We start from the raw sequence: 21,157 nt of genomic DNA on the forward strand, positions 1-21,157 counted from the left end.
CGCGCAGATTTAGACGCCGAGCAACGTACGGTAGATAACTCGCTCCTCGCTCGCTTGCTGATGATGATGATGATGACCTCTTCCTAGTGGCGCTTACCCACAAAGGGGGATGGGCCAAGAACCGGGCGGCAGGATTTTGAGGTAAATACTTGAGGCTAAAGATAAACGTTGTAATTTTTTACTGAAATAGATAAAAAAAAACAGAGCTAATACTTGAAAATTCTGCAGAGCACACAGTCAGTCTATCAGGTGTGAAGTTTGACGGATGTAACACCGGTTGGAATTAGTACTGAAAATAAGCCAATATAAACTAGCATGGTAATCTTTTGGTTTCCTGTATGTAAGCAAACACTGCAGAGTGGACCTCCCTGTGGCTATAACCTAATGTAATGCCACCAAATGATAAAATTTGCGGAACATTGATTTGTAATCCTAACTTTTGAAGGGGAGCGACGAGGCATCTTTTTCGCTGATTAGAATACCGGTGACAGAATAAAAAGAAATGCTCTATTGTCTCTATTTCACCGCAAAACTGACATAACGGAGACGCGCTGAGTCCAGCTTTGTGTAAATAATAATTCAACTTCGGAATTCTGCAGCGTAGTGTGGTGAAAGTAACTTCTACTTGCCGTGATACACACCACTGCTTATTCCAGCCAAATCTTAGATGTGCGAAGTCGCTGAATTGATCCCATGAAAATTTGCCTATTTCATTAAGCAGACACGCATTTCGAAATCTTATTGCTGTCGCGTAAGCAGTATCGGGTATAATCGCTTGCTTGCTTGCTCCGCGTGCGGAAAACGGTGAAACTTCTTTTTCTTTTTCACCAGTCTCTGACGCCAGTGCCAGCTCATACGGATCATCTACAGCACATACTCACGGCTGCGTCTGTCACACAACGTTTAATTTTTAAATGCAAGAAAACTCTTAAGGCGATAGCCTTAGATGCCTAATCAAACGCGAAAATTGACCGTTGGCGTCCAGCGGCGTCGGCGGCAACACGACTGATGCAAAAAATCATCGTCACGGGATGACATCACAGAGCGTCAGAATTTGTGACGTCATCATGACTGACGTGACTATATCGTCACATCACGTGACGTCACATGATGATGTCATCACGTGACATCGTCGCTTGGTCCAAGGTGCGCCGATCACGGAGGGAGTGCAAAAGCTTGCAATGCCTCCGATTCCGCAGACAGTGCAGAACCATGCTGGGTGCAGGAAGCTTTCGGAAGGAGGCGGGGGAGGATCAGTACATCAACCGAGAAGAAGAAGAAGATGGCTTTCACGTTTGAGTCGTCTTCCGCGAATGCATAAGAGACCATGTGCGTTCTTATTGTGCTACCTGCTAGTTGTAGCACTCTTACTTGATTATTCTTGTCACATTCATGAAAGACGTAAATATCGTAGGTACAGCGCAACTTAATGTAAGAAGGAAAACAGCGGCAGGAAAGGGCGCTGACTTTGAACAGAATTTATTGAAGGCATTCCGGCCGCTTTTATAAAAGGCGAAAGAACAGCGCACATACGCGACAACACGCGCGTGATTATGCATACCATTGTTGATCAGGAAGGCCGCGCATCGATGTTATCAGCCCGCCATCACTTCACCTATCTTATAAAGAGGTCTCATTCTTCAGTTAACACTGTTTCTACATTTGGTTGCGCTGTACCCTCGATATTAGGCACGAACCGACTGGCCCAAATGAAGCTCTTGTACATGAAACTTTTAATTTGTACATTCTACTTTTAGAATCATTACTATCTCTTGGGTTAATACTTTGTTCATACTACTTTATCAGTTAGTCATACAGCTCCCCGTGTTCGCTCAAAATAAAAAAAAAAATCCGTGAATAGCGGCAGTAGTGTCGCACCGCTACATTTGAGGACGCGGCTTCAATTCCCGACTGCAGCAGCCGCGTTTCGATGGGGCCGAAATTCAAGAATACCTGTGTAGTTACTTTGCTGTTCAGTTTAAAAAAACCCCAAGTGGTCAAACGTACTCAATCGGAGCATGCCTCATGATAATATCATGCTTCTGGCATGTAAATCGCTATCGAATTAAAAATTAACATAATTGGGTGACTATTTGCGCGCGTTGATGATACACACTCTTAGGCTTATAGCGCGAAAGTTAAACGTGGATGACCATAAAAGACAGGGACTGCATATTCAAGTGTCTTTATCGTTGTCCTTGACCAAGCTTCGCGCTGTAAACCAAACTCTCGATTAAATCTTAAGCGCCGTCAACTGACGTCCTCGCTATAGTCACATACAGTTGCACCTACGCTCTGTTGCTTGACGCAGGCAAAAAAATTAAGGGTTTTGAGCGGGAGGCACAACTCGTCAGCTCGGATCTGAGGGCGCAACTCTCGCTCCTACATCAAGTCCGGCAGACCGCTAATGCCAGTTCAACCCTGGACGTTGGGCGTCATTCATAAAGACTGTATGCAATTGTAGTACTTTGTTGATTAACCACTGTGAACCCCTTTTTTATTGTCCTCTCTTTCGTTTTAATGTGAAGGATTTTGCTAAGGTCTGTAAGAATCCGTTAGGACATGCGTGAGCGGCATATTAGGTTTGAAGTTTGCAGATGGCGTTGCAATATGCAGTGAACATAATTTAGACTGTAGATATGGTCACGGTTATGTTGGCATCTTCGCCGAAGTGATGAGGCCGTTCTCAGTTCTAATAATTATTTCTAATGCACAACGCGAGGGGCGAACGTGTAGATAGACAGTCGCACTTCTCTGCCAGCAAATGCATCTGCAAGCAACTTTTTGTTCTTTTCTGCACGTTTGCTGTTCAGTGCACATTGCGAGGAACTGCACTCCATCGCACAGTGCATCGCAAGCCCAGTCTCTTTTGGTATCTCTACAGAAGCATCCAGGTTCACCAGAATGTCCTATTGTCTATATTCGCTGTGGCGCCTGTTCTGCTTTCTGCGAAGAAGCCCATAGTGGTCTGGCTTGGTGTGCTTGATATCGTAGTGTCCCTGTAATGTTCTGCCCATTCCGGAAATCTCGAAAGGCCAAAAATGGGAAAGCCCAAGACATGTATCATAGCTACTTCCACGAACACGCATATTAGGTTGACGAAGAATCCTGGTTTCGCCTGCAACAAAACAAAAAATGACAATTAAAAAGACGGTTTGTACTATGTTTCGCTCTTATGGAGAAATAAGGGGGTGAGCTGGGGGCGGCAGCATGGGGGGGATGAAAGCTGGAGGTGTACTGCAATCTAATGAAAGCGTTCGTCACAGTGTGCGTCCAACACATTGCAACCAAACCAACCGCTCCTATATATTAACACGAAATTATTTTATGCCGGGGTCCACCACGGCTCCACTGACGTATTTCTGTCACGGATATGACGTTGTAAAATATAAAGACTAACAGTGGACAAAGAAAAAAAGACCACAAGAAAAAGTTATGTCTCCGGGAATCGAACTTACGACCCTCGCTCCGGAGCGCGCAGCGCGAAACGATTCCGCCACGGTCGGTACGTTCTTCGCATTGCTAACGGCGAGCTATTTATATAGACCATTTGTCGGTGGCTGTACTCAGAGATCAGCGTTACAGCGTGCTTTCGTTATCACTAGCGAGATGGCGCGAAGGGCTCGAAGAGCGTAAGGAGAGCGCGCTTTAAAGGTCGTCGCCATTGCGACGAGCGCCCGCCTCTACAGGGCGTGGTCGCTCGTGCGCGCGTTTATCTCGCGATCGCGGTGGTTAGTACGTCTTGCGTTGAGAGCTCGAAGGTCACTTGGCTCACTGCAGCGGCCCCTTTTGCGAAAGGAGCTACAAAGGTGACATTTCGCTCTCATCCTGTGTATATTCGTTCCGTGCGTCCTTTCTCTTGAGCAGCGCGTTGCAAGTTTCGAGCTGCTTGCCGTTCTTCGTGTGACATTACATTTTTTTGCTGTAGCATTCATTCCTTTGCCCTTGGGGCGAAAGAATGCACAACAAATGCTCAACTGCGTCTGTGAAGACACGTTTCACTTTCGTGTTATACCGATTCCTATGACAGAGGGATGAGCCATGTTTTTTTACAAATGCGACAAACTGCAAACTGTCATCAAGGCTGCTTCTGGGTTTCTACAGGGTTGAGATTTTCCAAAAAGCACCCTTATCTTCACTCTAACAAAAAAGAGGGTCATTTGACTCATTCTTGTGAGTCCTGACGCGACACTTATATGACCCTCTTTAAAAAGACACGTCAACTCTCTTTCAAGATCATTATACTCTTGTGGGAGTGTCGTGAAACGCAAAAGAGAGTGTCTCTTTAAATATACGTGGCAATTCAGGGCTCACCGTAAAGAGTAACGTGTACTCTTTCTTTTTTTTAGAGTGTTGTTGTCCAGTATAAAGCATAGGAGCTAACCGAGACATCGGAGGCTTCCTAATCTCCTGGATGATTCTACCTTCTAATACCAGCCATCAGTGTGTTCAAAGCAACTATAGGAGTCTGGCGAGTGCTTGTGCCTGTTACGGAAAAATTCTTGCACTGAAGTTGTCGCAGGCCATCTCACATGAGGTCGTGTCATGTTCTGTGCATGCATGGAACTTAACCTGGGTCCCCAAGGAACCAAATGCAAAAATCAAACAAAACAATGCCGACATATGCAACGGGTCCTGATGGAATCTGCATATAGCTAGCTAAGCTTCGTTTCCCATATACCGTAGTCGTTCCTGCTTGACGTGACGCTCCTTTTGCCCCACTATCTATTGGTTGGCCAGGTTTGGTTAGGTCCCTTGTTGGCGGAGACTATATTGCGCCTCTGAATGCAGCCAGCCAGGTTACAGATGCAGCCAGGTGACAGGGGCTGAAGAAGGCAAACTGCCTTTCTGCGTCATTGATTTCGTGTACTTGGCTTTCCCTCCGCCGTCGCGGTCTCTCGCCCTCTCCACCAGACGAAGGAAACAGAACTGCGCCTCCGCAGGTCGGCTTCTACTGCCCTACCTTCCCCTGCAGTTGACGAAGTGTTGAGGCTAGTGTCCTTCAATGTTTTCTTGTTGAGATTTAGATCAGAACATCCCGCAACGCTATCGGTGCTTGTTAGTGTCATGATGCAGTAATTCACTGCGCCGCTCCTAGGTGGCGGTGCCTAAAGAAAGCGTGAAGTAAAGAACTACTGGCCACGAGATCGAGAAGAGTCGGCACCTAGCGGCGAGCGTACGAAACCCCGTAGTGTGGATATCTCCTTGCATCATCGGATGGCCACGCCGCGTTCGCATGTGTGCGAACGTCATGCACGTCCTCAGAGGGTGGCTTAAACTGTTGTGTTTGTACAGTATCAGATGCTTGCACGTATGCCTTCACGATAAACACAAGCATTTCGCCTTCCGAGGCTCGTATGCACTATGATAAGCGAGCGCATGCACGTGTCAGGTTGGCGCTTGGTATAATCATCGTACTTTCCATTTGCCAAAATCATTTCCGTGTGGGTGCCACTTTGTCGTTCAAGCATATCGCATAGTGCATTTGGCGCTTTCCTAAATGAAGGAAGTATTAAATGTCGAGGTGTGAATGCAGAATTTAAGTTACACCATCTCGTGAGGTGTTGGCGACTTCGAAATCCTTGTGATACCGCAAATCATGACCTAGCATCTGCAAAGGCCGGTTAGCGGTAAAAAAGACCTCAAGCCACGGTCTTCTATAGAGGCACACGTATTCATGCAAACAGAATACTAGAGTGCACAAATTTCTGCTTCAAATAATTACACAGAAATACAAACTTTCTTTGGTAGCCACTAGAGCAAGGCACAAATAATTGGCTCAGTCGCTCAGTACAATTTGTATGGTAGTATAGGAAGAAAACAAGCTAAATACGTACAAACAAAACAAGAAAGAACATCGAGCACAGTGCAAAACACGAGTGCCACCGAAGACCAGTGCCCCATTGACTGGCAGATTGCGCTTCTTTCACACGTAATAGGAAAGTTAGGCCGGCTTCGTGCTTTAACGTGGCAATGGAGGGCGTATATATCACCATTAGGCTGCAGTCGACGCGCTTTCTTCGCCGACAATCGGCTCAAGCCGTTCACAGCGAAGTGCCGCTGCGTACATTTGGACGCGTGCCGCCAACCGCCTATACACATTAACACGGCGACGGTGCTGCCACCTGCAGCCCGATCTCGCGGCGAATAGCTGCCGTTCTCGCGCATGAAACATGTGTGCGGAGTGGTACTAATGGTCAGCGCATCGGGCTGCCGATTGCAAAGAGAAAGAGATTGGACTCCTCGACCGTCCAGGGATCTGTCAGGGGCCTATTCGGCAAGAAGGACGTAGCCCAAGCACCCACGATCAGGAAAACACGAAGAGGTGCGCAAGGAACGTTCCTGTTTAAATGACTGAATATATTTGTACGCGGGGCAGCGCAACTGGGACACATTACAGTAAAGTTGGTTCTTCGAAAATTTCTGGAAAGTACAGCCGGCCATAATAGACATCCCATTGTGCGCGCACGGGTATAACGACACTCACGATATGCCTCATTCGCGTGTAATAAGCGACGACCAATGTAATAAAGGGTATAATCGTTTGGCTCTTACAATGTCCGGAATGCTGAGCTTGGCTAGCTCGTAGGCGAGGGCGTTCGGCGGAGTCCCAGCAGGTATGATGAAGGAGAAGGAGCAGGCGACCACCGCAGGCATGGCCAGGTAGAGGGGGTGCAACCTCAGCACAATAGCCTGCGCCATTGGCAACACGAGAACATTATATTACGTCATAGCAACGTGTTAATGGCCAACGACTACACCTGAGCCATTTACAACACGCAAAGCTATATTTGCTGTGGCCCGCCGAGTTCCTTTTAAGAGCAGTGGAGCTCTTAGAAATACCACAGCTGCTTACGCAACGCGTACTAGACCACAACCCCGTAGTGAAAAGAATGAGGTTTGAGGCATCAAGTGAATCACGTGGTTGGTTTTGAATAGCGGATGTTTGCGCGAGGCTTGCACAACGAAAGTTCGACGGGCGATGCCTGCCTCCATCACTGTTTTGGCGCAAGACATCTTTGTGATATGAATGATCACTATTCTTTAGCTCGCATTTCATTGCGCTTCACTACCCACATAAAGAAGAATGAGTGTGGGGATAAGCACAGAAAACCAAGCAAGAATGCTGCGTCTGGAAGGAGCTTTACAACGCTGGCATTTGGTAGCGCAAAAAATAAGGACGCAGACACAAGAGAAGACACATAGACAGGACGAGCGTCCTGTCAGCTATGTCTGCGTCCTTATTTTTTGCGCTACCGAAATAATGACAGTGATCCCAACCAACTGTCCCGCATTACCGCCTTGACTTTACAACAGTCCGACTCCAAATGTCTAGCAAGTTGATGTTGTTACGGTTGTCAAGCTTAGAGTGAGATACGCTGTGTTATCGCAATGTTAATCTGTTATCATGGTTATCAGATATTTACCATGTCGCAGACGAAAGGTAACACGATGGAGCTCGTTGCCGTGTTGCTCGTGATCTCCGTGAACAGAGACGTTGCGAAGCAGAAGAGCAAGGCCGTGAGAGCAGGTGGCAGTACGTCCATGCCCTTCATGCTATTCACCAGCATCGCAGACAACCCCGATTGCTGCATATTTCGATGGTCAAGGGCATCACTCTCCCGAATACTGGTGCGCTACACAACGTAAAACATAAAGTTATAAGATTGCAGGCACGATTGAGCATTTGGCCTCGTTCTCAGAAGAGGAGTAAGGGATCGAATTAGCGAAGACTTTTGTAGGCCGCTACGCTAGCACACATGCCCTGGAAGTGCGAATCGTTCGGCCCGACTTGCAGCAAGACCGAGTGGGATCAGCTTCTGCACAGCACAAACATTCTCTACGAAATCCTGCCCGTCCAGCGCGTCCGCGACAGAGCCTTTAGACCTGCCGGTTCCCACGTGGGAGTAGCCGGGCGGCACGGGACAACCTCCGCGTCTCCACTGGGCTCTAATGAAGCTGTACTCTCTCTCTTCTGACGGAATCAGCTTGCATTGCCTTGATAATCATTTCGATTAGTACCACCTATAACTCATGTAGCTATTCTTGACCTGATTTTGGCTCTTGTGAATCAACTCTATCTTTGGGACGTAACGCTACATTATAGGGTATTTTATCTGACATGTGATAACTGCACTTATACGAGCTGACTTTATGTTGTATTCTGTTTTAAATGGCCTTTTCAAGGAGTTTGCCTGCCCACCCTCACGTAAGGTCACTTAACGTTTCGCATAATTTGGTGGTGTGTCAACTCGAACTGTCTAGTGCCTTCATGTATTACTCGGCGCTCGCCATGAACCCACATGCGTAAAGTATATCCCCCGCGTCGTAGAACTTCTTGATATGCTTAGAACATGGCACAACAAGAAAACTGTACTGGTGCTTGTGATCACAATATTTTTTGTAGCTGCATGTGCGACAAATAATATAAGGTATTACGTGATACACAACTGCTCTCCACGAATGTAAGGGAATAGTGACTGAACACATGAATGATGTATAATGAGAAAATCTTTTCCACAGGGTTGCACAGAGGGCCATCAAGATCATACGCTAGTCGAATAAGTTCTTGCGCTGGCCGTTTTACAGTTGGTGAAACCATTTTAGCTCGATTCTTCTTGATAATATCATTGGTATGAATAGGTACGAATACATTCATATACAAAAGGCAAAGGTGGAACTAAGGAGGAAGCAGGCTAACAATGCCACCGAGGAAGCAGGCTAACAATGCCACCGACGGGAGCACAATGTCAACCTACTCTTTAAGAAGGATCGATATAGAAATAGAAGGTACTAAAAAGAAACAAGTGCGCAGGCCAGAAGGAAGGAAAAAGCAATTCAAGACCAGAAACACGCAATACCGCCGTCTCGTGTTTGTGGCGTTCTCTTTGATATGCACCTTGCATGCCTCGGACAGACTCATGCCTCCTCCCAAGAGAAGCATGACGCCCCATTTGACACCCCGGACAGCCTCCTCCCACGTAAGGAGGGCCTGCGACTGCCACGGGTTTCCGGGATCCTTGGGTATCACGAACAGCAGCAGCGCCATCAGGGCGACCAGAGCGCTGGGCCTCACGAGTCTGCGAGCAGGACAGAAACGTTGGGCGATGCGACTATTCCGTGCACATCATGAACGTGAAGCAAGGGTGTAATTATGACGGACGAGTCCTTCCAGCGCAAACAAAATGCTTACTCAAGGTATGTTGTTATGGTATGCTACTGAATGCCCGTCACACAAAGGCCTACAAAGATTGTAAAAGTTATGATGGTGAAGGCGGTAAGGAAGCAGCATGAGCAACAGTTTGACCGACTACCCACTCCTTTCTTCAGGCACCGAAAGTACAGATTGTCACTTCATTATTGTGAAACAACTCGGACAGCAAAAAAGCGAAAATAGAAATTACAAGTTTACCGACTTCATACAACGCATTATATTGAGATAACTGCACTAAAACAACGACACTAAAATATAACGCGTTCGAACAATTAAATAATCGATAAAATATCAGCGTTGGTTTCAGGAACGAAATTCAACGAGTGATCTGTTAGTCGGTGTTTCTTATAAAGGCTGGATAGTCGCCGCTCTGAAACCATAGTTTGTGCGTACGCGTGCTATGCGATAAAAACAGAAGTAAAACATCCTTTTTATATTTTTTCATTATATTGCTATGTGCATAATTATGCGCACACGTTTTTGCATACCTTGTTCTCACTTCATATCTAAAGCATTCCTCACATTGAAAAATAAATTATCGGGCTGATCATTTGAGCCATGAATGAGACAGTCAAAGTGTAAAATCGATCGACGGATACTATACTCACTCTCCGTGAGGAAGGGCGTCGACCCAGCCGGGAAATATTTGTGGTTTCATTGCAAACCAGGCAACAGTCATTGTCACAATCAGTGCGCTCACGCTTATCTCTGCAAAGCTGGGAACATAGAAAAAGGGAATATTTCTTTTTTGTCAATGAATCATTTTGACAATGGGTATTGATAATAACAGGTTTTGTATACACGTCGAGTGAGAATAATGCTTGCTGAAACACAGACATCTGTCCCGAGATTACTAGCATGGTCAAATTTGTTATGCCAATGAAACGCACGCATTCGCGCAATCCCTTTTTCGGGACACTAGGGATTTACAACCAGCAGCGAAAGTCTGCGGGACACGAAATGTTCGAGCAAGCTATATTCTCGCTTTGTCTGAGGACATAACCTCCAAGTAAATGTCCCATCTTGTAGTTGGTATTGTAACATATACAGTCACCAGCTAGGTTAAAAACATTACCCACTAATAGAGCAGAAATTGCCATTTGTTGTGAATCTAACGTCCCATAAACCTTTGTTCTTGGGTGCACCTTTCTGCAAATTTCAAGTTGCCCTTTGTCCCCTACTTACTGTTGCCCTTTGTCCCCTCACTAAGTGCTTTCGGCTCCATAATATAAACGAGGGAAGGGATCATTTTGACGCAGGCCTATATCGTGCGTTTTTAAAGGGAGTTAGCGAGGAAATGTATAAAAGGGGGACGGTCTTATAAATAAGTTGTACCTTGTAACTGTATGACTTACCTACAAGCACGGCGTTTGCGTCATAAAAGAAAAAAATCACAGCATATCCACGGAGTGAATGATGATGAGTGGGCGAAGCTGCGGAGGTTCATCGGTAGGTAGGTAGGTAAACAACTTTATTGATTCGTGAAAGAATCATGTGAAGGGGGGGGCGGGGGGGAAGCGGAAGCAGGACGACGATGAGCCCTCGGGCCGCTCTAGGTGGCCGGACACTTCTGTGCTTCGGCGACCCCTCTGGCCCAGCCCACTGTCCGGAGCTGTAACTCCGGTTGTGAGCTGCGCAGAGCAGCCTCCCATCGCTCCTGGTGTTCTGACCCTTGCCACGGGGGCTTGGGTTTGTTTGGGCAATTCACAAAGACGTGATTGAAGTCGGCTCTGGTGCTCGGACACAAGTTGCAATGAGGAGAAGTTTCGCCATGCGTAAAAAACCGTGAATCTTCCGTGAATTCTGCCCAGTACATCATCACCGACGTGAGATCGGGCGCGTTTATACTAAAGGTTCGATGAGTTATGACGACTTGCAGCTCACTTTAATTTTACATGTACGCTGTGAATTTTCATTGTTTAGAAAACCATTGCTTTAGAAAACATCTGGCGGCTTTCGTTAAGCAGCTGGCGTCTTTTCGTTTTGCTTTAGAAACATCTGGCGTTCTTTCGTTTTGCTTTTACAAAACATCTGGCGTCTTTCGTTGGTTTATTTCATCAATCAACGGCGTTTTGAACAAAATTTTTATTGTTTAATCACGCACAGGAGAAATCTCACCAGGCACTACCTTGGAGGTAAACAATGGCTGCTAATGGGAATGAGAGCCAGAAGAAGTCGGCTTTTAGCTAACACTTACACTTCTACTTCTACTAACGTTTCCTACTGGAACATGCCAATGGCTGCTAATGGGGAATGAGAGACAGAAGAATTCGGCTTTTAGTTAACGCGCACGCTGCGAATTTTTTATTGTTCAACAACGCACAGGAAAAATCTCCCACCGGCACCACCTTGGAGGTCAAAGCGTAAGACTGGTTACGCACTACGACTACTACGACTACGACTACGAGGGACGAACGGGTGCCGCCTTAAGGAGCTTCGCCCCTAAAACCTATTTATGGCTGGTTCCGCGCGAAGGAAATTACAAGCGCACGCCGAATACAAGTCCTCCGCTATTCAATCGACATGCGCCCACTTCGCGTCTCTAAATTCTCTTTCAGGCAGCATCAGGCAACAGCTCGCCTCACTTCGGCGCGTTCGCAGGAATGAGTGATGGGCAGAGAAGTTGTATACGTACCTGATCTTTCCCAGCTTTTCATACCGCCAAGCAATCTCTTCCCGAACTTTTTCTTCTGAAGACCCGCCCACTTCGCTTCTCCTGCAGCGTTCAAGGGAAAAAAAGAAGTTCAAGAGGCAAAAATTCTACCTTTTTATTTGTTATAACATGTAGACTTTGACGATGCATTAAGTGAGAACGACTAGATATAGCATAGCTTTAGATGGTTGGTTTATTATCGACATGAAATATTCGGGAATTAATAAAGAATTTCAACGATACATGTGCTCTTCAAGTCACAAAGTAGTAAGAGAAGAGACGACGACGACGAAGTGTGCCTCTTGCACAGCGCTTTGTTTACCGGTTGACAGTTTTTGGTGATTTGTCATGTTCCTCGCGTAGCCATCGGTATTTTATTTGGCTACACTGGAAGTAGACTGGCTTCCACACCCTCCAGGCATGCCTCCGCCGTCGGCGGGCCCCTCGAGGAAACGGAACAGCGAACTCAGCGACGCCGACAGTGAGTCCACCGAACTGTATTCGGCGAGCAGTGACGATTCCGACGATGGATTCACGCCTGTTTACAGTCGTAAACCAAAACGAAGATCTATGGGTGCTTCATCAGCTTCAACCGCATCTACTGTGAAGCCGAAGGTGGCTTCAACGAACTACACCGTCTTATTTGTGCCTGTTACGCCATCGGACAATCTGAGACACCTGAATCGGCAGACCATCTCGAGGAAACTCGAGTCTCTGGCTCCAAACGAAATCAAGGATGTTCGAGTCAACCCCCGCAAGAATGTCTTGGCCATCGATGTTATACACCAGGCATCTCTGCTTGCTCTGACCAGGGTCACAGACTTCGACGGTATAAAGGTTAGAGCTCACCTTCCACTTAACAAGGACATGGTGGTAGGCGTCATATACGATGTCGACATCTCCATTCCTTGTGGCGACCTTCCAATGCTCATCAAGGAAGTTAGTGATCATAGCAACATAGTCCTAGTCTCACGTCTGGGCAACTCGCGTTGCGTAAAGATTGTCTTCAAAGGCGACATATTGCCATCCCACGTGAAGGTCGGACACTTTCGTCACGTGGTCCGTCCATTTACACCACGACCACTCCAGTGCCGTAAATGTCAAAAAATGGGTCATGTGAGCGGAGTTTGCAGGAACGTGGCGATTTGCCCCCGCTGTGCAGAGCCACACAATGCGGAATCCTGCCGAGCAACTGTCCTGAAATGTACCAACTGCCATGGATCACACGAAGCCTCATCAAGGGACTGTCCATTGGTGAAAAAGGAATGGAGCGTCATGAGACAGATGGTACGGGACGGCTCAACGCACAAAGAGGCCGCTGATGTGGTGAGAAATAGACAACGACGCTCGCGACGGCGACGACCGTCTAAGGCTACTGCGGCGCGATCTGGACGGACAACGCGATCTCCTACTCCGACAGACCGTCAGACTTCTCCGAAGCGACAGCTACCACCACTGCCGCCACCACCACCGCCCACTGCATCACAGTCGGAGAGCCGAAAAGACGCAGAGGCTTTGAAAGCGGCGGCGGATGTCGCGTGGCCCTCACTGCCACCACTGCGCAGTCATAAAGAGCCGATGCAGAATGGCCCGCAATGTACATCATCGTCCACAGATGATTGCCACGACAAAAACCTACAAGTCCTCGCTGTGTTGAGGTCTCTCATGACCACGATGCGCACTCTCCTCAACGGAATGACAACTCCGTCAGCTCAATGTGCTCTGCAAGTTCTGGATTCCTTGGAGCCAGTCCTTGCAAGCCTTTTTTAACGCCTACTTCTAGACAACCGCAGAGGAAGCGATGTCAAATATTTCTCGGTTGTGACTGTCTGTGTGTGTGCGGTGAACACAGTGCGCGTATTACTTGTTCCTTCTTTCCTCCTTGCTCTCTCTCTATTCTTTTTCTCCCCTTCCCCCTCCCCCGTGTAGGGTAGCAAACCGGGTGCAACCTGGTTAACCTCCCTGCCTTTCCTTCGCTTTTATCTATCTATACAGCAGGACATTTGAAAACGAATCTTACAAAGAGCGCTGTGAGTGTTCCAATATTTCTTGAAATTAAACAAAACCCCGGCCATGTAGACGGTGGTAGTAAAACATAATAAATTTCTCTTCTTATCGTCGGGAGGGATGTCAAATGTGGAGGACGTACTTCCAGAATACAAACAGCGGGGCAACACGGCAAAGCGGATACCTCAGCTGCGTGAACAGAGGCTGCCTAGCTTGAAATGGGCGATTACAGACAATCTTGCGCCTATGAGTAAAGCCTTAACTTTTGAGTGATCCCGTGTTTAGTTGTAGAGCTCATGGCTAGTTGTCATTGCAGTCGCTTCAGGCGAATACGCATAAGGCGCTGAATCAAGCAATTTTCCTTGGCCTTAAGAAATATCTCAAGTTTTCATTTTATAAACTCACATTGCTTCTCTGGCGTTCCACTGCATGTACGCCCAGGTCAGGAAGGTACATATGAGCATCGTCGGTGCGTTGTACAGGAACCACGTGACGAATGTGATCTCGGTGGAACCTGGAAACAAGCTAGATTTTTGTGCATGAACACCGTGAGCCAAAGCGCACAAAGTACGAGTGATATGCTATCGTCGGTGCGTGGAAATAGGCGAGCACTTACTCGTCGAAGATCCCCATGAGGACGGCATTCGGACCCGTTCCGATGAGCGTGCCTGTGCCACCTAAGCTGGTTGCGAAGGACACGCCCAGCACCATCGTATTTCGAAGCAGCCTGGTACGTTTGTCGTCCGTCCTGGCAACAGGGTGGGAGAAGCCAAGTACAATTTCAGAGTGATAGATAGCAGATGTAGGAATGGGAACGAGGCACACGTTTGGTTTGCTACACTGCGCAGTGGGGTAGTGAACCAGATGTGTAACCAGACGTGTGGCCAGGCAAAAAGAGAACACCAAGGACAATAGGGAGAGCGCCGCTTCGTTCGGAAGTCGACATCGACGCTATAATTTCTAAGGTTTGTTCCAGTATTAAGGCGAAAGCCTTAGATCCCTCATCAAACGCGAAAATTGACCGTCGGACCCGGCGTACACTCGAGGGAGGCAAAAAATTATCAGGTCATAACGTCACCGGTCGCAAAAATTGTAACGTCATCATGATGTCACTCTTATGTCGCATTATGACGTCACCACTTGACATCGTCACTTGGTCAAAGATGGGCCGATCCCAGAGGCTTTGGAAAACCACGAGATGTGCAGAAAGCTTTCAAGGGGGGGGGGGGATCTGTACAACCGAATCAGAAGAAAAAGGAGAAGACGTCGATGGGTTTTGCATTCGAGTCGTCTTAAGCAAAAGCATACGGAACCGTGCGTTTTTGACATATGCGAGCAGCACTATAGTTCGATAGCTAAAAAAAAGAAGGTCAACCTGAAGCAGCCCTACCTGGGTGCTATATCTTCTTGCATAACTGCAACAGCCCTTTCGCGGTCCTCTATTAGCCGCTTCTGATCGGAACCTATCTCTTGCACACGTATGCCAATGCCTGAAAGAGAAAACGGTGCAATAAATACATTATATTGTAGCCGTCTGAACATAATCGATGGCAACCACAAACAAGGTGTTTAAACAAGCAGAACTATTGTTTATTTCCTTGAAATAGCACTGAAGAAAGAAAATCGGTGGATTCTCTTTAAGTAGCAACCGAAGAAAGATAACACGACGGCAGAGCAATTACGTCGCAAAGCAAATATAGCGAGTACAAGTGAAGCTATAGCGTGTGCATGAGGTGCTGATAAGAAACGACATGCCCGAACCACTCATTAAACACCCGAAAAAGATAACAAGAAGTCATGTCAGGATTTGCGCGAAGTTGCCATCTTGCACATCCTAGTGTAGCTTACGATTTCTTTCGTCAAGTGAAGAAATTTTTCAGCAGCGCCCGGCCAAGCGACGTTTCATTGGCTCATCATTATTAGCGCTAAATGTTGTCATTGCAATCTTCGAATGCCCCCCAATGAACATTAAGAAATCCCAGGTCTTCTACATAGTTTCGAAGGCGCTCCTACGGCGCGCCTCATAATCGTATTGTGGTTTCGTCACGTAAAGCCACAGGATTAAATGAACCATGCTCCAGCAGTATTTTGCGTGAGAAATACGCACACTCACAACTTTATGATCAATACGGTTACTGTAATGTCATCATTAGGCGCGCGAGGCACGGAAGGTGGCATGCTTGGATTATCGCATTTCGTTCATGACACGCGGTACTTGCTGCAGAGGTTAGCCCACTCCACGCACACTCTGTGGCCGAGCTGTCCCTTATCTGGTCGACAACGGCCATGGCGATGGGAATCATGATGGATGCTGTGGAAATGTTGGGGGTCCACATCGACAGGAACATCGTCACCAGCATTAATCCCAGCAAGAGCCTAAATGAAAGAAAAAAAAATCCTCAATAGAATATTTCTTGTCTATTACAACAAGCCGAAAATATAGAAGAGAAATGAAAGCATTTCGCAGACGCCATGCTATAATAAAAAATAAACGTGAAGCCAGCTAAAGAGAACGCATAGACTTATAGAATCATGTGTAAAACCTGCAGTTTCTTTTATGTAGAGTACGAGTTGCGCCTACGCCTATCATCGCAAATGAGAAAAGCGTACCTATAGTAATGTGCTGCTTTAAAGGTTTCTTGATTCTCGTATATCGGTGTAGTGTACAAAATAAATATATTTTAGTCTTGATCTTTTTCGTAATAACTAAAACACCACTGTCAGAATTGCCTATGAACATGCTGTACCGGTCCACTCACAGTACTGTGCACATGGACGACGCTATCTGACAGGTGTTCACCGCTCACGGCCCCAGCATTGCATAGGTTAGAGATTTTCTGTGCGTGAAATTTCCAGACAATTACCGTATGTACCTGCGATTACTTGTTCCTACGGCAAGTATGGACTTGAGCGCAATCCTTTTGTGCAAGTTGCTTGTTTCTACGGCCACTCCCAGCATCATGGCGCACACCAAGATTATTCCGATGTCCTGCACAGGCGCATGCAAAATTCGCGGGATGTAGTTCAGGTTTAATAATAATTGGCAGCAGTGTTTGGCACCAGTGTTTTTTTTCTCTCTTTTGTTTAATATCTGCAAGCGAGGTGTTCTTCGGACATACGAATGGAACTCCGGTAATCAGTTGTGTAGCGAAACAGAAGAAGCATCAGCGAGGATCAATCAATCAATCAATCAATCAATCAATCAATCAATCAATCAATCAATCAATCAATCAATCAATCAATCAATCAATCAATCAATCAATCAATCAATCAATCAATGTTTATATCTTTTGCGAAGGAGAAGCATGGGATTAAAAGCACGAACGTGGTACCGACTCTTCACAAGATGGCAATGCAGCAATATGGTGGCCCGTTGTGCACAAAATGTGCAAATAAAGGAACGGTGCTTTGAGTATCAAGTAATACAGGAGCAGCATGTCTACACATCTCGGAGTAGTCGCTTATTACGTGACTCATAGGCATAGCAAAGTTGAATAATGACAAGGACGAAATAGCTTATTCTAATCGTGCAAACAAATAAGATGTATAAAACTTTTAATGATTAGTTTGGGTCACAGGAACAATGAAGGTCTTCATGGTTTAATGAGTCTAGTGGCGCAGCTAGAGTTTAAGACAAAGATTGCTCGCCTAAGTTCCTGGGGCAGGTACAATCGACATTTATTTGTGCGTTGTCTGACGAACGCCTGTAAGACGAGCTGCATGAGCAGTATGCTACTTAACGAAACCTTTTTAACACAATGCCAACCCTAAACAAAATGTACAAGCATTGCACACAGGAGTAAATTCTCTTTTGACAACGCAAACAACACCAGCAACAAGATCAAGGAAACAAGGTTTTAGAAGGACGAAGCAACTGATCGATGTGTCGGATGTGAAACAAGTCGACCGTGTTGCTGAGGGTACTCCCGCTTCTGTCCGTAAATACAGTCAGAAAACACAGTACTCGTTCAATTATTGCATAATAAAATTTCACTTACGTTTAAATAAAACGATGCTACCCGTTGGGATGAGAGAATACCAAGCAGAGGAAACAACACGAGCGGCATGAGTGACGTTATTGCCAGGGGGATAACTTCTGTCACCCAATAGAACGCCATCCAGATGACTACGAAGGCACACCATCCCGCCTTGCAAAAAAGAGAGAAATAAACGTACGCACAGACAAGAGACGAACAGTATTACAGAGGGGGAGGGGCAGTGTAGAGTGGAAACCCGGAATCTCTCTCTAGAAGAAAATAAACCTTATACACGTAAAACCTTTACTCAAATATTACGTGATCGTACGTTCACGTCTTTTCCACGCATAGCGACGCTGACACTAAACAGTTTTGCGCACCTATCACCGCGTCAGGGACCTGTTGAAAATTTTTTCTAGCAAGACACATATGCAAAATTTCTTGCTCATGAAGCTTACGAGTTTGCTACTGCGTGCTACTGCGGCGCCACCTCGCATGCATCAGCCCAATGAAGGCAGTTGCCTTTGGAATGATACGGTCAGACGTTTCTATCAACCGTGTTTTCGCTATCGTAATTTCTGCAAAGTAGACATATAACGTAAAAAAAAGGCTTTAAACGTGGCGACACTAACCAGTGGCGACCTTACTAAAAACGTGCTATCGCTAGATAATTAATGCGTGGTTACTAAGCTCTGAGGGAAATATGATTAGTATACTCCATATAACGGACGCACATATTACATACTTCTAACAGTTGGTTGTACAAACCAGTCAATAGAGTAAGTATGATTTGCTCTCGCGTGCATGATACTAAAAAAATCACAGCATATCCACGGAGTGAATGATGATGAGTGGGCGAAGCTGCGGATGGTTCATCGGTAAACCGTGAATCTTCCGTGAATTCTGCCCAGTACATCATCACCGACGTGAGATCGGGCGCGTTTATACTGAAGGTTCGATGAAAGTTATGACGACTTGCAGCTCACTTTAATTTTACATGTACGCTGTGAATTTTCATTGTTTAGACAACCATTGCTTTAGAAAACACCTGGCGTCTTTCGTTAAGCAGCTGGCGTCTTTTCGTTTTGCTTTAGAAACATCTGGCGTCTTTTCGTTTTGCTTTTAGAAAACATCTGGCGTCTTTCGTTGGTTTATTTCATCAATCAACGGCGTTCTGAACAAAATTTTTGTTGTTTAATCACGCACAGGAGAAATCTCACCAGGCACTACCTTGGAGGTAAACAATGGCTGCTAATGGGAATGAGAGACAGAAGAAGTCGGCTTTTAGCTAACACTTACACTTCTACTTTTACTAACGTTTCCTACTGGAACATGCCAATGGCTGCTAATGGGGAATGAGAGACAGAAGAATTCGGCTTTTAGTTAACGCGCACGCTGCGAATTTTTTATTGTTCAACAACGCACAGGAGAAATCTCCCACCGGCACCACCTTGGAGGCCAAGATCTGGTACTAGCGTTACGGCTGGTAACGCACTACGACGGGGACGAACGGGTGCCGCTTGAAGGAGCTTCGCCGCTAAAAAATACAACCAAACAGTCAACTAACCTGGAAGTTAATGAGTGCTGGTAAGGCAATTATCAGGTAGCTGACAGCTTCCACGGTACGAGCAACTGATTATAAGCAGTCGTAGCGATCCAAAATGTAAGTGAAGAAAGGCTACCACAAAGCAGACACCACTATTTCTTGCGCCAACACTGTAAGCTTTAAAAAGGCATGCGTGCCCTAATTCACGACAGCAAAAAAAAAAAAGAAAGGTTTTCACTACTGTTTTCTTGTTGTTTTCTTCGGTAGTTGAGGGGAGGGACATTGAAGAGATGGGAACTGATAAGACGATGTCTACACACCTCGCAAGATAGATAGATGGATAGAGAGAAGTCTGCTATTGAGGAAGGAAGGCGTGCTAGTTTCCGCTACCTAGAAAGTCTAGATACACCTGGCATCAACAAGATCCTCCAACGCAGCCACTTTCCTTATGATGCTCGGTCGACGGTTCTTAGAGCAATAGGGTTGCGTAATTATAAGGGCCTGCAGGGATATACTTGAGCAGAAAGACATCATCCACTCCTCGTCTAACTTGCGCGAACAATAATCGTCACCCTTGAGAGTGAGATTGCGGACACACACCTTTCGTCCGATGGCGAATCCCAGTGGAAGTAAAAGCACCGGCGCCGCAAATATCGAGATGAATCTCCAGCGAAACCGGATTGTTTTGATGATGGACATGATACCGAGAATACTGCCACCTGCAAGACGTCGAAACACTCGTAAAATCAGTTCGCGCAAAGACATTAAGCCATGGTAGCGGTAATTTAGCTCACGGCTTACTATTACCGCTTCATCGGACGCAAATAATTAGAAATGAAAGCATTCAGTGTGCGACCACTTCGCTCAGACAGTTTGTGCGGCGAAACGCACTATGCGCCTCTGTGAACACCCTTTAACCTTCCATACGCTTATTCTGCACGCTCCCGCTGTGGCACAACTCGATAGCGGTTGCGCTTATAAAGTGAATACGTCTCCATATCCATACAAAGACTATCCCAATAAAATGTTTGCCTACTATTGCTGGGTGCGGCACGAAAACACTTAAAATAACACCTTTGCCAAACCCGCTTAAAGGAACAAGGATAACCAGAAGATTTAAGGGCCGAGGCAAAGTTAAAGTAAATGTTTGAAGGAACCCTCACATTTCATTTTAGACGTTTACTCTCTCTACAAGGTTCTTTTTATTGCTACTGAACTCGAACATCCTTTACACTGAAAACACACGACCTCAGATGCATATCGCAATGCCAACTCGCACCAAAGGGCTACTTACCTTGCTTGCTATAGAAATAAGTGCACGGGTCACTGAAGGAAATGCTACCGGTTAGGGAAGTCTGGTCCGTTGTCGACCTACCCAGCGTTTACGACAGGTCAAGCATCTACACCTCACACACTTACAGCTTATCACTGTGTTATAGTACCTGTTCGGCGAAGCCCGAGAGCGTGCTCTGCATTTCTCTCTCACTCGAGAGAGAGCCAGTTTGTTCCAAATAGACGCAAAAGTTACGATGAAATTATCAGGCAGTGACTCACTGCAGTCAAAGGGCAATGGTAACAGGGCTCCAGCAGGTGCTGACGTCCGCACCACGGCAATGGAGCGCCGCTAATGTCCTATAGCAGCGATCCTGCACACTGCGCTCGCAACTATGTCGGGGCACTTCTGTGCGAGTATTATTTTGAGAGGTGCACATGTATCCGCGGTCAGTCCTTTGTTTACCTTAACCGTAATTTTTCACTAA

At 46.3% G+C, this 21,157-nt stretch overlaps 1 protein-coding gene across 1 annotated transcript; it reads right to left on the reverse strand.

The window, feature by feature from the left end:
• Positions 1 to 2,508: 2,508 nt before the first annotated feature.
• Positions 2,509 to 20,803, reverse strand: LOC119390158 (solute carrier family 13 member 5-like). The gene is made up of 14 exons (XM_037657723.1): positions 20,692 to 20,803; positions 19,998 to 20,116; positions 17,873 to 18,022; positions 16,748 to 16,863; positions 16,120 to 16,250; positions 15,265 to 15,364; positions 14,491 to 14,622; positions 14,280 to 14,399; positions 11,850 to 11,930; positions 9,823 to 9,930; positions 8,900 to 9,080; positions 7,428 to 7,589; positions 6,556 to 6,693; positions 2,509 to 3,118 (listed from the first exon to the last, which is right to left on the reverse strand). Exons 2-14 carry the CDS (start codon positions 20,094 to 20,096, stop codon positions 2,897 to 2,899), a joined length of 1,740 nt encoding a protein of 579 aa, XP_037513651.1. The 5' UTR covers positions 20,097 to 20,116; positions 20,692 to 20,803; the 3' UTR covers positions 2,509 to 2,896.
• Between the last annotated feature and the right edge of the window lie 354 nt (positions 20,804 to 21,157).

The sequence above is a fragment of the Rhipicephalus sanguineus genome, chromosome 4 (assembly GCF_013339695.2).
Source record: "Rhipicephalus sanguineus isolate Rsan-2018 chromosome 4, BIME_Rsan_1.4, whole genome shotgun sequence".
Taxonomy (NCBI): domain Eukaryota; kingdom Metazoa; phylum Arthropoda; class Arachnida; order Ixodida; family Ixodidae; genus Rhipicephalus; species Rhipicephalus sanguineus.

Coding starts and splice junctions, on each gene's coding strand:
- LOC119390158 (XM_037657723.1), bottom strand. CDS start 20,096: ATGTCCATCATCAAAACAATCCGGTTTCGCTGGAGATTCATCTCGATA. Junction 18,023..19,997: donor GATTCGCCATCGGACGAAAG/GTGTGTGTCCGC, acceptor CTTTTTTGCAAG/GCGGGATGGTGTGCCTTCGT. Junction 16,251..16,747: donor GTAGGAACAAGTAATCGCAG/GTACATACGGTA, acceptor TCTTTCATTTAG/GCTCTTGCTGGGATTAATGC.